Raw genomic sequence first — 14,767 nt, 5'->3', positions numbered from 1 at the left:
GACCATAAGGCAGGTATGAAATAGACTAAATAAATTCCAAGTCCCCAGTTGCTTTGTTAAATTAACCAAAATATAGTGTTGCACCACTAAATGATTAAATTAATGTACACCTTTTTATTGGCACAACAATTTTACTTATAAAATTTTTTTTATCTGTGCTAAAGATTTCTAGTTGGCAAACCGCATGTTTGAGTTGGCCTCAAAACTTAAAAAAAAATCTAGTGCAGTAAGTTACCTTGAAATTTTGAGTTTTCTCAACTTTTTTTATTTTTACAGTATAATGTGGTCACAACGTGGGCTTTAAATGTTCTCGCTTTGTGTGTGAGATAACTTATCTAGGTGAAAGGTCAGTTTGGTTTTTGTTTGGTTACTTTGATGCTCTGATAGGAATGATTAACTCTGTGTTTGTCTTGTTACTTCAAGTTTAGCGAGGGCATGTTAGTTAGGGTAATGTTTAAATCTCAGTTTAGCAATGAAGCTCTGTTCTAGGCTACGTTCACATTATAAGCCACGTTACTCAAATCCGATTTTTTGCTCAGATTTTGATGGTTCACATTCACAAATGTAAGTGATCTGTATCTGTGTGTAATGTGTTTCTTTACCAACAACAAAAAAACTCATATTAGAGAGACGAGAGACTCATAGCTTTATAAATGAAAGCTTTATAATGAAAGTGGCTCAAATCTGATTTGAAAAAAAATTGGATTCGGATTTGGGACGTTCACACAACCTTGAAAAAATCTGATCTAAGCCACATTGAGCAAAAAATCAGATTTGAGTCACTTCAGCCTGGTAATGTGAATGTAGCCAGAGTTTTTTTTTTTTTTTTACAGAGCTTTTTTAAAACCATTTAACTTAAAAGAACTACTCACTGCACATAAAGGACAAAAGAACCCATAAAAAAGACAGTAAACTTTATCATCATTATCATAAATTATATCTAAGGTGAAAATGTTGAAATGGTAAAGCTTTCACCCCTTTTGTTGTTACCATTCCTTCTCACAACACTTCTGTTTTTTGCATACCAAACAATTAAATATTTGATATTATATTATACATTCTTTGAGCTATTCTAAATAAAGATGTTTGCACTGTATAGCAAGTAAACAATAAAGATATATAGTTTTTTAAAATAGCATATAACTTTAATTGTCATAGTTTATTTTAAGGCTCTTTTAATGGCATCTCTAACCTATTTATGTTTTTTTTTTCTCCCACAGTCCCCCAAAGTGCACAGTTACCCTGATATGGACGCAGTGCCCCTCCTCCTGAGCAAAGTGAAGGCGGAGCCACCAGAAGACCTCCTCTCTTCTGAACAGTTCCAAACACAGACTGAACCCGTAGATCTGTCAATCAACAAGTCTCGGACATCCCCCCCTTCAGCCACAGCGTCACCAATCACCTCGGCCTTCTCACCATCCTCCTCTTCTTCGTCATCATCCTCCTCCTCCTCGCCCTCCGTCATCGCCTCCATCTCTTCGGGTATGCCGTCCGTGTTGACGCCCGGGCCCCTGGTGGGCTCGCCTCCTGGAGTCCGAGGGCAGCCGTTTTTGCACATCATTCACCCGGTGCCGCCCTCCAGCCCCAGCAAACTGGCCAGCCAGGTGCACCGCATCCCTGTGGTGGTGCAGTCGCTGCCCCTCATGTACACTACAGCGGTGCGCTCACCCTCCAACCACCTCAACTCCAGCATCATGTTACCTCTACTGGATGATGTTAAGGGTCATGGCAAAGGTAAGGGAGAACTCACCACTCGTCACTTCATGATTTATTTTAGGTCTGATTTGAGTCCGATTTTATTGTTGTCCATACCATGGGTTCCCAAATCCTTTATGATAGAGCAAGAAATACCTAGAAAAATGTTATATTGTAATATTTTTAGTAGAATCAACAAAAAATTAGATTTCATCCATATTAAAAGCCAGCTAGCCAACGTTATTGAACTTGTTGGATCACTGGTTATTAATAGAGTTTAATTAAGCACATTATTTAGGAAGAATTGAACATGAAGAGTACGAAATAACAGTAAAGAACCTGGGCAACACTTATACTGAAGTCAACCTGTAGAATAGTCATAGGTAAGACACATAGGTGGCTTTAGTCAGTAGTCTCCTTCCAGTAAAGATTAGCTTGTTATAAGCAGATTTACCAATGTTTAATTCCATTTCTTCCATTTATTTATGATGAATTTTATTTAATTAATCAAACTCCATGGATTAAAGAAGGGATGTTCAATGAATTGCCCAAGCCCGTCTTGTTCCGCCCCATAAAGCGTCATTATGAGCCCGAGCCCGATTTAAACCCCACATTTTTTATTAAGTAGAGCATTAAAATTGACCTTTTTTACCTACAAATCCAAAGCTGTTTGAATGGGGCAGTAGTCTGTTCAGAATGATGTTAATGAACAGTGCAACACTGAAGAAGCATAGGCCTAATATTTAAGAACACTCTTTATTAAGAATGGAACTCTTTAACTAAATAGTTAAAACACGAACAGTGCAAACAATGATCCATAGACCTAAACGTCTGACAAATTGACTACAAGAATGATGTATGTAGCCTGTTACTTTGCTATATTGTTAACTTAATAATAATCACACCTTAGCTTTATATAAAAAAATATATATATATGTCTTTATATATCATTTTATTGAGCCTAATCACACAGGGCCTGAGGAAAGTGGTGGGAAATCTCTGTCCAAGTTTGGGTTGGGCACTAGGTCGAGTTTAAGCTTGGGCAGAGAGTCTACTCCAACTCCATTGGCCAGAAAATATATATTTTTTAATATTAACAGTGTTAAGCTAAAAAAAAAAAAAAAACCCTAGAAATCAAAGCTAGCAAGCTATTTCAAGATGCCTGGTCTAGACAGCAGCAGACGGGGCATCATTACTCCTTTCTCCTTCCTCCATGCAGCTGCTGATCTTCTAATCCTACTCAGATATGGGCTTGATTGTCCTCAGCTGCTCGTTTTCAGCTCCTGATGTTTTACAGTAGGTTCTTTCTGTCTGGACCTGGCTGCTCCCTGACTGGGTCTTTGTGCCAGAGTGCAGGTTTGAGGTCAGACATGAAAAGAGAAGAGGCTTGTGAGAGAATGTCGGCGCGCTTTAGCCGGAGTAAAGACCCTCTCTCGGAGCTGTGGGTGTCTCCGAGCACTAATGCGTTTCTGGTGAGCGGAGATGAGATTTGGGAGATGAAAGTGACTTTCCTGTAAGCGTGAGATTTTCTTCGGCGCTATCGCCTCTAGCGCAGGTAACGGAGAACCCGCTCTCTCGGCCCCGTGCCACACGGCCTAATCAAACGCACACATTTCAGGCTTCCCACAGAGCTCCTCAGGCCAAGACCTCACCGGCTGCTCTCTGGGGCTGCTGTTTGGAGCTGGTTTCCTGCAGGGTGGGGCTTTCTTTCACTGCTCTGGCCCAACAAAACCACCAGACATTGGGTGTTGCTATCAAACGGAGTCCGGCCTGAGACAGGCACTGGGGAGCTGTTTGTTACCAAACCGCTTGTTTATCTGGGACTGTTGCTGGTCCCGACGGTCTGGGCACGGCCGGGCGCAGCGTAAGACGAGAGCTTTTAAACGTTTGGGCGTCGTTCGCAGCAGGAGAGCGGAGGAAGGAGAGGAAAAACAACGTTTGCGTAATCGGGTGGGGCGGATATTGAAGATGGGTGGCAGTGTAAGCACTCAGGCACATAGCAACACAAGCTCCACCCAGGGAGATTCACTGAAGCGCAGGGGAAACGAGGTCAGGCCTGGGTGGGGCCTACAGAGTGGTAGGCCATAGTATACTGTAGCTGTGCAAAAATGAGGCTAAAGTAGTGATTCAAACCAAAAATGTATTGATAGTTGATCAGCCAATACTAAAATGCTTGGTGTATGTATTTAGTGAAGCTAATAGGCTAAAGCTAATGTGGCTAATATATGATTAACGCTTATATCTCAGCAATTAGCACTTAAATTAAGTTAAGTCATTGTTATAAACATGATATTTAAACATATTCAAGATTTTTCTACTGCAGTTTACACAGTTCTAACAATTCACTTTGAGACAAAAGATTTAATGATTAAAAAGATTATCATTTTTGCGATAATTTAGTATGTACTAAATTGATCAAGAAGTGTTTCCTCAAGGGATGGCTCAAGAATGCCCACACTATATAGTACAGTACTGTATGTGAGTTGCCATCTTGTGACTGGTGTTGTACACTGACCAGCTTGCTCATGGCAAGGCAATTGACGTGAATTTTTGTATAGGAGCCACAGTTTTTTTTTTATATTAAGACCCTTGAGGTTAAATCCTCGAGGTAAGCCCTAAATTATAATTAATAATAATTTTGGCAAAAAGAATCAGACTAACATGACTATTGACATTTTGCACTTATTTTGCATTCAAATATCTTAAAATAAAATGACAATTCTAATTGAAATAAGCAAAGTATTATACAATGCATGGTAAGATCAAAATAATTTTTTAAGCTTTAAAATGAGATAATTACACTATAGATTTAGTTTTTTTGCAGTGCATATTCAATACAGGAGGCCCTACACAATATTCTGCAGGTGACATGGCAAATGTCATGGGACACAAAGTTTTAGTATATTATATCAGTATATAAACACCATTGACTAGATGCAGTGGGCAGTCATTTAGGGGGGGTTAAGAGCACCTTAGAGAGAGAGATGGTGCTGTCCCTAAATCTAACTCTGAGTGAGTTTTCTCAAAAGATGTTATGTTTATATATGGTTGCTAAATTAAATTCCCACAGACAGATGACTTGGTTTTAAGTTGCAGATTATTCTGTTAATATGCATGTAACCATTTGTTCCAAATTACGGTGCCTTTATTGTTATTTGTATTTGTATGGTAGGTATTGTGAACCATGGTAAGAAACTAAGGAACCAAACTTAGATCAAAAGAGTGGATCTCGGTCTGAATTAAATAAATGATGATTTGGTTAGTTTGCAGTGAGAAAGCACTTTATTAAATGGGATAGACTCCTTTATCTACTGTAACTGTAGATTAAGCCTTAATTAAACAGAAATAAATACAATCTGAGGGTAATCTACTATACTTATTTAGCTTCCTGGCACTTGAAGGAGAGTCAAAGTTTGGCAGGCAGATTGTATTCGGTGCAAGACCTAGAAAAGGCAACTTAACAAAGTAATGATATTCTACAAACCAGTCAAGTATAGTGTCAAGTTTAGGTACACACACAGCCTACGTAGATAATGATGACAAGATAAAGGGAAGTTCTTTAGTTAGTTTGTTTAATAAACTGCAGTGTGAAACCAAAAACTGTAATAATAAATGTACAGTATATACAGTATGTAGCAACACACTCAAACCTTGGTTTGGACCAAATTTTAAATTTCAGTTGTAAAAATGGTATATTTTTATATTTCATAGACTATTCAATAGTTGCAGTGAGATTAGAATAAAGTATAAATTCGATTTTTTAGCTAAACTCACATCTTAACACCTTAATTCTCATTGTTGTAAGTTTAACTGTTAGTTCCAGCGTTCCGTTACGTTAATGATAAGCATGCAGTGGCACTGGACTGACAAGCACCCGCAGACTCAATCAAATATTCACGTACAAATGTTCATGTCCGGATCTCTGACGGCTAAAACACAATGGAAGCTGTATACACACACACACACTCACACACACACACTTACACACATACACACACACACACACTTGCAGCCAACCACACACACACCACACACACCCACACATACACACACACAGGTTGGCCATCCTTTTAAAGGGAGGTGTGTGCCCTCCTCTATAGCTCTGTCTCTGGCAGGGTTACCATGGAAACTGGCTTTGGCTGGAAACAACAGCAGAAAGAAATCCTGGGGTTTGCTGAGCTACCTCTCATGAACTCCGCTTCAGCGCCGCCTTTATATGGACATTTTTCTGAAACATCCAGGCAGACAGTGTAGGTAAATTGGACGCTTTACTACAAAGCGGTTCCACCTCATTGTTCAGTAACAGGCCTGAGAAACCGCTTTACTCGTCCTCTGCCCGCGCTGTAGAATCGTTCATGCAAATTGATGAATCAAACCCAGAATTTTCTCACCCAATATTGCAGGGAATTTTTAATTCTGTAAATACTGTAAGGGAGAAATTACGTAATGCGCAGACTTCTCCCTAATAGTGTGCTTTCTAGTAGGAGCTACATCTAGTTGCAATTCAATTCGATTTAATCTAAAAGATAAAAGGTTTAATCTATACATGATTGAACAATTTGATATCTGCATCTTTAGATATCAGCAACTCTTGGTCTCTTATATTTAATGAGCCAAACGTAAAGAGATATAGTGTGTAACACATGTATGACACATCTCGCTAGATGTCTCTGCATAGTTAGTGCTGTTGTAGAGTTGTAGAGGTTCCTAATGGATATCTGCAATATATAGGCCTTGGCCTATATATGGTCCACAAGTATATGTGATACAAATACCCCTTTCTCTGCAGTAAAATAAGTTATTTACAGTCTGAAAAAAACTTACAGGGTGTTCACTCTCTATTCCACTAAATAATTCTAGATCAGTAACAGGACTCAAACCCAAATTCTGCAGTTTTGAAAATAGACGTAAAACCTACATAACAGAGACATGAAATGTTTGATTTGTATTTAGGATTTTAAACTACTGACTTTAAAATGGAGTTTAGGAAAGATTTTTTTTTTCAATTTACTTCTTCTACAATTACAATTAGTGTTTGTAGTAATGGTTACTATCAAACATGAAATCTTTTTATGTCCTGCTTCAATAGAAATCTTCAAGATTTAGGTGTGTAATATGGTAAAAATTCTGGCCTGTTAAAGGCGAATGATGGATTTTCTTTCTCTTTTTTTGACAAAATGCGAGCCAGCAGTGCGGGCATGCGTGCCTTGGCTGGGTTCTAGCCTGTGCTAAGCTAATGCTGCTGCTGGTGGTGGAGGTGATGATTCAAAACTGTCCTGTGTGTAAATGCCGTTACTTGCCAACACGTCCGCTGAGTGATACAGATTTGAGAAGTTGATGAAGAAGATTTAAGAAGGCCGTGCTTTTATCACAAATATCAGCACGGTTATAACACTTCTCAACCAATCAGATTGTGAGTTCAGAACTAACTTTTGTATAATTAAGCAATAGAACACTTAAGGTTGTGTGTTATCACGAATAACATCACAGCTGTGATTTGGTCATAGGCACGAGCCGAAGGCGAAGAGCTGATCTTCCCAAGCTACTACCTGAATATTGATTCTGTGGATTGGTTCTCCATTAGGAACCTCTACAACTCCATGTTAAAACATTACAATCTGACACGTCTCTCTGGGTGTTGCATGTAACGTCTATTAGAAGATGTTTTACTCATTCGGCCCTGGGATTTGAACCCACAAGCTTTTCATTAGGCTGCAGAGCACCTCTACTACCTGAATATTGATTCTGTGGTAGTAATAATGTAATAATGTAATAATAAGACTGCTGTTTAACAGTTTAGTCAATTCCACTCAACAGTTTCTTCCATCTGACTCATTAAACCCAGTATGAGTCTGATTCTCACCTCTGAACTGTACATTTTGGCTTGTCGCCTCCTGTCTGCTGAAAATCTGGGTTTTTTTCAGCCGGACCGGGGGGCCGCCGCCCTGCAGATAAACGAGAGTGGGCTGAGCACCGGCAGGGCTGGGCTGTGTTTCTGCTCAGCCTGGGTGGAGGAGTGTGTGATAGTGTGTTAATGGGTTGTGCTGGGGACGTGCGGGGACGACACACTGCTCGGGGGCTCCAGCACTGGCTTGAGAACAGGCAGAATGCGCTCGCTGAGGGGGAGCTGAGCGCTGCCAGTGCGTACGACTGATCCTTCAGCAGCCTGAGCGCCGCTAGCATGGCTAATCACAGAGGACGCCGCTGTTACTCTCAGGGGACACTGATAGTAATCATGACGGTGGTGCATGACTGACTGTGCAGGAGGGTGACACGAGACAGAATATACAAATTTGAGGTGTGGACAGGATTTCATATGCAGGCAGACGAGAAATGAAAACACACTCCCACACAATACACTTTTCACACCATATTTTTTTCATATTGAACAAATGTTCAGAATTTTCATTGTTAGTTAACCATTTTATGCATGTATATTTATTTGTAATCTTATTAAATTAAAATATCAGATGTCAGATATTATTATTGTAATTAATTGTGCATTAATCTATCAATTTTTCAATAGCATAAAATATTTTTTACTACAAAATCTTTTAGAAACTAATGAAACTATTCCATTTTTACAAAACCGATGTGAATTCAAGTATAAAATTTATGTGTACAACATTTTTTTCATCATTTTGTTTTACAAAAAGGTATAATAATGCAAAATGTATTCACTTTTGATTAGTTAAAAAAAAAGTTCTGTGGCATTTTGCCTTATCATAATAAATTTGTTTGTTGAACATGAATGGGTTAAAGCATCTAGGAATATTAAACATGATTCAGCATCATATTATTATATCATATACTGCAATTAAAAATGCCATAAAGTACATGTACAGTATTATTGGAATGGGTTTATGGTCTATACAAAAAATATTTTTGAAATTCTAGGAAAATTGTGTTTAAAATGTTAAAATAAAAAAAATCTGACATTGAAGTGTAATAACTTTTACTCACCATACATTAATAAATTAAAATGATTAAAGAATCATTTCAGAAGGTCTGCATAAACAAGTTTGATTATTATTACTCATGTATTACATGCAAACCTTTAATAGAAATCATTTTTAGGGATCCAAATATTTTTTTTTATTGTTTTCTAAAATACCACTTTTCTGTCACCTTTCTTTAACCATCATTTTTGTTTATTTACTGCATAATTTAAACACACAAACTGTCACACATTACACTGTGTCAACATATCTCGATGAATAGACCAATAGAACTTCTCCAAAATAAGTCCCTGAAATAAACTCTTTTTACATTGACTTCTAATGAAAGTTTGGAAGGTTTTATCTTTCTCCTGTTAAGTTGCTGTTTTAGAGATGCATGTTTTTCATTGGACGGTGATGATATGTACTTACTGTACTGTGTGTGTTTGTGTGTTTAGTGTAACTAACTTGCTCTTTATCTTGCTCCCCCAATGGCAGCACAAACAGACCCCAACGGCTTGTCGCCAAGACAAATCAAAAGTGACAGTGATGACGACGACCTGCCAAATGTAACCTTGGACAGTGTTAATGAAACAGGATCCACCGCGCTGTCTATAGCACGAGCAGTGCAGGAGTGAGTATGAGTATGGCTGCTAAAAACACACACACACACACACACACATACACACTCGCTATATCATCACCCATACTATAAACCCAATCTGTCTACTGACTAATGTTGAGTCTGCTGAAACAAACCCAAAAAAATGTAGCAGTGTGTAGGAGTGAACACATATTGTAGTGGAGAAGCCAATATGCTTCCTATTTTTGTCTGCGCAACTTTTTTTGGTTTGAACAATTTCCTTTAACTACGGCACACGTTTAAAACCAATTAAGCTTCCTAAAATGCTTCAGCAGTGGCTGCACCAATCATCATGTGGCTCAATTCAGTTATTTAAATTATTTTATTTGTATAGATCTTTTCACAAAACAAAAGTTGTCACAAAACAAAAAGTTGTCAGAAAAACAGAAGTTGTCAAAAAAGCAGCTTTACAGAGAAAAAAAAGTAATGGAATTTGAAAATAGTAATTTCCAGGCCTGGATAATTTTGGAAAATATATAAATACTCAGAAGGTTTTGAAAAAAGTCATGGAAATTTGCTCTACAAATCTTAGTGTTTCAGTTTATCGATGGAGAAAATCTATTTTGAGCAAAATAGATAGCAAAATACACCAGCTCAGAATTCAGTAATTTAGCCCTACACAATGGAGCTCTCAGGATATGACTCACATTTTATTATTAAATATTGTGTATCAGCATTTTTATTTATTGACTCATTTAAGACCTACTATAATCAATTTAATTATAGTTTAAGTTGATTTTTGTTTTTATTGTCCATATCTGCACTGATGTTTTAAAAATCGCATGGTCATGAAAATATGCCTTGAAGGCATGAAAAAAAATCATGGTAATTTATTGTTTAAAAAGTGCATGAACCCTGTAGATGGATGGATTGATGGATTGATTGATGGATAGCACAGGAATAAATATAAGAGTAAAGAAGATTCTAACTTGGATTTTAAATATTTACTATACCTTATAAGATATAAGTAAAAATAGAAAAATATATTTGCTGAATGAAGAATATAAACATGAATATATAAATACAAAAAATATACAAAGTGTGAAAATACTCAGCCATAGATATGAGGTAGTGCAGTAATACAGAATAAATTAAGTATAAGAGATAGATAAGAGACAATATAATAAGCATAACCCTGTGCAAGTATTGTATTAAAGTTGAGTGTGAGTAGTGTCCAGGAGTGCAAATGTACAGGATGTACAGTAAAAGGTCAATAGAGTCCCAGAGTGTAGAGGTACATGATAAAAAAAAAACATATGAGACTTGTTCCTCATTCGTCTTCCTCTCTCCTCCGGCTCCACTGGGAGGAGTTGAAGAGTCTGATGGCTCTGGGAACAAAGGATCTCCTTAGGAGGAACCAAGACTCAGTCAGAGAGGCTGAGTGTGGGGCTATAGCTAATGTAAAAATAATGTGAAATGTAAAAAGGTGACGGGCACATAGTGGATCACCGAGTGAAGCCACCTTTCCTCATTAAAGAGCCTCAGTACCCTGGTCTCTTATACTCCCTTGCACTCAGGGGGGCTTCCGTGCGAGCGCTGGCCCCATCTCCTCTCGTAAACTCGGCGGCGCTTCCTTGGCCAGGCCCACAGCGGCCGCTTGTTATTTAGGCAAACTGCTTGGAAAGTATTCCAGGATTCTGCTCAGTGTCAGAGTCCCCTGGAACAGCGCAGAGTAAATGTTTCCCTTTGCCGGGAGTGTGCCCCGCACAGGCGAGGGACTTTGCCCCCGCTGTTGCACAGCCACAGCCAAGGTTTAACCAAGACTTTTAAAAGAAGTGCTGCTGTTACACAGAGGTGCTTTTTTAGTGTTTACAGAAGTGAGGAAGGGTGTGGAGAGACAGAAAGAGTCACAGAACGAGAGAAAGACAGAGAGAGAGAGAGTGCAGCTGTGTTCACTCTAGCTCATGAAATGAGATTACATTATGCCCAGTCAGGCTGCAAGAATAACACTGATATCATAGTGTACCTATTGGGCCAGAAATAAAACAAATAAACAGATATCCTGTAAAGTAGGAGTAACAAATATGTTCAACAGTTCAGATTAAGACGACAGCTGGATTCACACAAGACTGTGTGGTTAGAAAGCCTTTTAAATTCAGACTTCTGAATCATTTTGGGAATGTTTTCACTAAATTCTGCTCGTATGTGCGGGTCTTCCAGTCAGCAGTCTAGTGTGTGGTGGGTATGTGTGTCTGTGTGTGAGTGTGTGGGTGATGGGCTTGGCTGGCACAGCCCTGCCCTCTGGGATAAAAATAACTCGGACCTGTCAGTGCTCTGTCGCTGTAAACTCTCTCTACAGCTACAGCTGTAGTTTCCACTACTAATCCTGAAGACGACCCTGTCCTGAAGAGTTTATCGTTTTTCCCTCAGTCTCATTTCATATTCAGGAGGAGCTGGTTAATCAGATATTTTTGCTGCATCAAGTGTGTTAAAACTGAAAGAAATTTGGTAACATTAGAACTAGCTTAGGTCTTACTTTATAATAAGTATCTTTAATAACTCTGTATTTACACATTAACCGCGTAAATTACATAATGAATGAATCAAGAAGTTACATTTATGTAGCGCCTTTCTAGAAACCCAAGGACGCTTTACAATTTACATGTTTTTACACATAACCATTCATACTGCCACTTCTCACCCACAAACCAGTGAGAAGTGGCAGCCAATCAAACACAGCATACTCTCAACCGGAAACCACCATCCGTCTGGAGGACTGGAATTCATATCTGGGCACACAGATAAAATGTATCATAGATACATTTTATACACACAAACCTATACAATAAAAATACCTTTACATACATATACAAATCAATTTAGAGTATAACATTTTTCTGGGCAATTTAGAGCATCCGATTTACCTTATTTCCGTGTTTTTGGACTGTGGGAGGAAACCCACACAGATAGGGACTTGAACCCAAGACCCCAGTGCTGGGAGGTTAACGTGCTTACCATTAAGCCACCGTTCAGCCTATGAATTGGTTAATACTTATTGCAGTTTACAAGTTATTGTATGTAATTACTTATGTGTATCAGCGTCAAAATATTGACTTCTTTTACACTGTTCTTCAATGGCTTTAGTGTTCTTACAGGACACAACAGAGCTGGTGGTGGTGTGTTAGTGTGTGTTGCGCTAGGGCTATGGGATCAGATACACCAAGCAACCGCTTAGAACAACCATAGCAACTAGATTGCAACACCACAGACACCACCTGGGATACCGAATGAACCACATAGCAACCACGTTCCAGTACCTACCAGAAGCTACCACCCAACAACATGCAGGAGAGAGGGGGCTTTAGGATCACTTCAAATACTGTAGAAGCTCAGATGCATCTTGGGTCAATTCATATATTATACTCAGCAGCCAGAGTGAGGCGTTGTGATGCAGCTCAGGCTTGTTTGTAGTATTTGGCCAGGAAATGGCCTTAGTAATTTTGTCTATCCTGGATTTCCGTAGCACCATTCTTAAAAAGACTGTAATAACACACTCTATACTTCCAAACAGTTCTTGACTGGAACTGCCCTACAAAACAGCACCTGGCAGCACGCACAGAGAGGCGGCAGACGCTATCAGTCTTAAATGTCACACTTTATGAGATGTGAGTCATTGGAGGAGTCGTGGTCTGGTGTATGAGCGCGCGCGTGTGTGTGTGTGTGTGCTTGTGTGTGAAGGAGAGGTGATGATGGCACTATCAGAGTGTGTGCACCTGATCAGCGCTGTAGGGGAGACTTACTTGTGCCCGGGGCTCTGTCTGAAGTACTCTCCTACTCCCACGTCTACAAATCTCCTCCAGTGATCCGCAAGAGTGTGTATGTGTGGGTTTGTGTGTGTGTGTGTGTGTGTGTTTGTGTGTATAAAAAAACACCAGTTCAGTTGCTTCTTTTATATTCATGACTGCTGGGAGAAGAGTTAGTGGGCTATTGTTAGAGTGGTCCTGGCAGGTTCTGCCCCGTCCCTTTAAGTATTCAGGGCCATTCAACCAAACAGGTGAGGGGGTACACACACACACACACACACACACACACACTTCATAACGGCTCTATGGTGCCACTTTCTCTAGTGGTCCTGCCTGGCTATTATGTGTGGAAATCATTGAATCATTCATTTCACTGTGATTTAATAACAGTTCTTTAGAAAAATGATTCAGTGCAACAGGAAGACTTATATTTACCCCAATTCCAATCAATTTTTATCACAAATTAATTTAGTTTTGGCCACAATTTGCACAAAATCAAAGACTATATACCATGTGTGGACAGTCTGTGCCCATTCATTCCAATTGCAATGTTTTAAAACCAAAACATGACCAAAAAATGGAAGCTGCCATCTTCTTTATGCTTGCACTGGAGTATAAAAATTGGAACCAGAGCATTTAGAATAGAGATAGGAGGCAAGGACACTGACCACCTCATCCCTACCCATCTTCTTTAAGAGTTATTTAATTTGTTATGAGAATATTACACATTTTTGGGAGGAGAACATAGTTTCTCTTCTTTAAATTTTATTTTAAATTCACTTTCACCCTTTAACATTTCTTTTCTACTTCATGTATTTACATAATACCTTTTTGTTTTAAATAACGGTTCTTGGATTATCTTGATTATGGTACCAATTCAGTTTTTCCAATGCTTTTGCTGAAAGAACCTTCTATAGCAGGTTAATTTTATAAGAGTGCATACTCTTCTATTGAATATTATTGTAACTGGTAATGATCAATTCTACTATTTTAAAAGGCAGGTGAACCACCTCATTGAAATGTGCACTTTCTCTCTTTCTTTCTTTCTTTCTTTCTTTCTTTCTTTCTTTCTTTCTTTCTTTCTTCCTTGTTCCTTTGTCTGTGACCCAATAACCACTGTTCACTGTTCATGTTTCCTGCCCTCAGTGGCCTCATGTTCAGGCTTAATCCTGCTGAACCTCCTGCCTCTCCTCCGCGTCTTTCCTCCGCCTCTCTCTCTCTCTCTCTCTCTCTCACTCTGTCTCCCCGAAATTCTGTAGCTGGTAAGGTGTTGGACCCCCTGTCTCCCTCATTTAGGCCGGTGTGTCGGGGGTACTGTCTGAGCTCCTCCAGCAGAAAGACCCTTTCACAGGTGACTCAGAGGGGCTGGCAGAGACAAAGGAACAAAGGCACAATCCAGCTTTGTATGAAACAGATTGCTACCACTATTTCCACAAACAGAGGAATTCACACAGCACAAAGCCGGGATGTTAGGGTTATGCAGGGTTCAAGGCAGCCGTGAGGGGCTTTAGCAGAGTCTGAGAGTATATGTGTGTGTGTGTTTGGTGTGTGTGTGGTGCACTGATTAGCTTTTTTCCGTCTGCCACACAGCGCAGGCCGCCGGTGTCCTCAGCGCTCTGCGCTCTGTGGATCAGGTGAGGGCGTGTGTGCCTGAGTCAGGCTTCTGCAGTGATATTTATGTGATTCTCATGGCGTCTCTTGTGAGTGAAGTCGCAGTGTAAACATCCTGTGAGAGTTCGCCGCTGAAA

The 14,767-nt window shown here is 39.4% G+C and overlaps 1 protein-coding gene across 2 annotated transcripts in view; it reads left to right on the top strand.

The window, feature by feature from the left end:
* Positions 1 to 14,767, top strand: part of klf12b (Kruppel-like factor 12b) — a 71,022-nt gene that overhangs the window by 42,684 nt on the left and 13,571 nt on the right. For both annotated transcript variants that reach the window (XM_007227785.4, XM_007227784.4), the window contains exons 3-4: positions 1,221 to 1,734; positions 9,132 to 9,267. In XM_007227785.4, coding sequence (XP_007227847.3) covers positions 1,221 to 1,734; positions 9,132 to 9,267 — 650 coding nt within the window. The remainder of the gene's footprint in view (positions 1 to 1,220; positions 1,735 to 9,131; positions 9,268 to 14,767) is intronic.

Source organism: Astyanax mexicanus, chromosome 11 (genome assembly GCF_023375975.1).
Source record: "Astyanax mexicanus isolate ESR-SI-001 chromosome 11, AstMex3_surface, whole genome shotgun sequence".
Classification (NCBI taxonomy): Eukaryota; Metazoa; Chordata; class Actinopteri; order Characiformes; family Acestrorhamphidae; genus Astyanax; species Astyanax mexicanus.
Note: the sequence above shows the minus strand (reverse complement) of the source record. Positions and strands in the feature narration are given on the sequence as shown.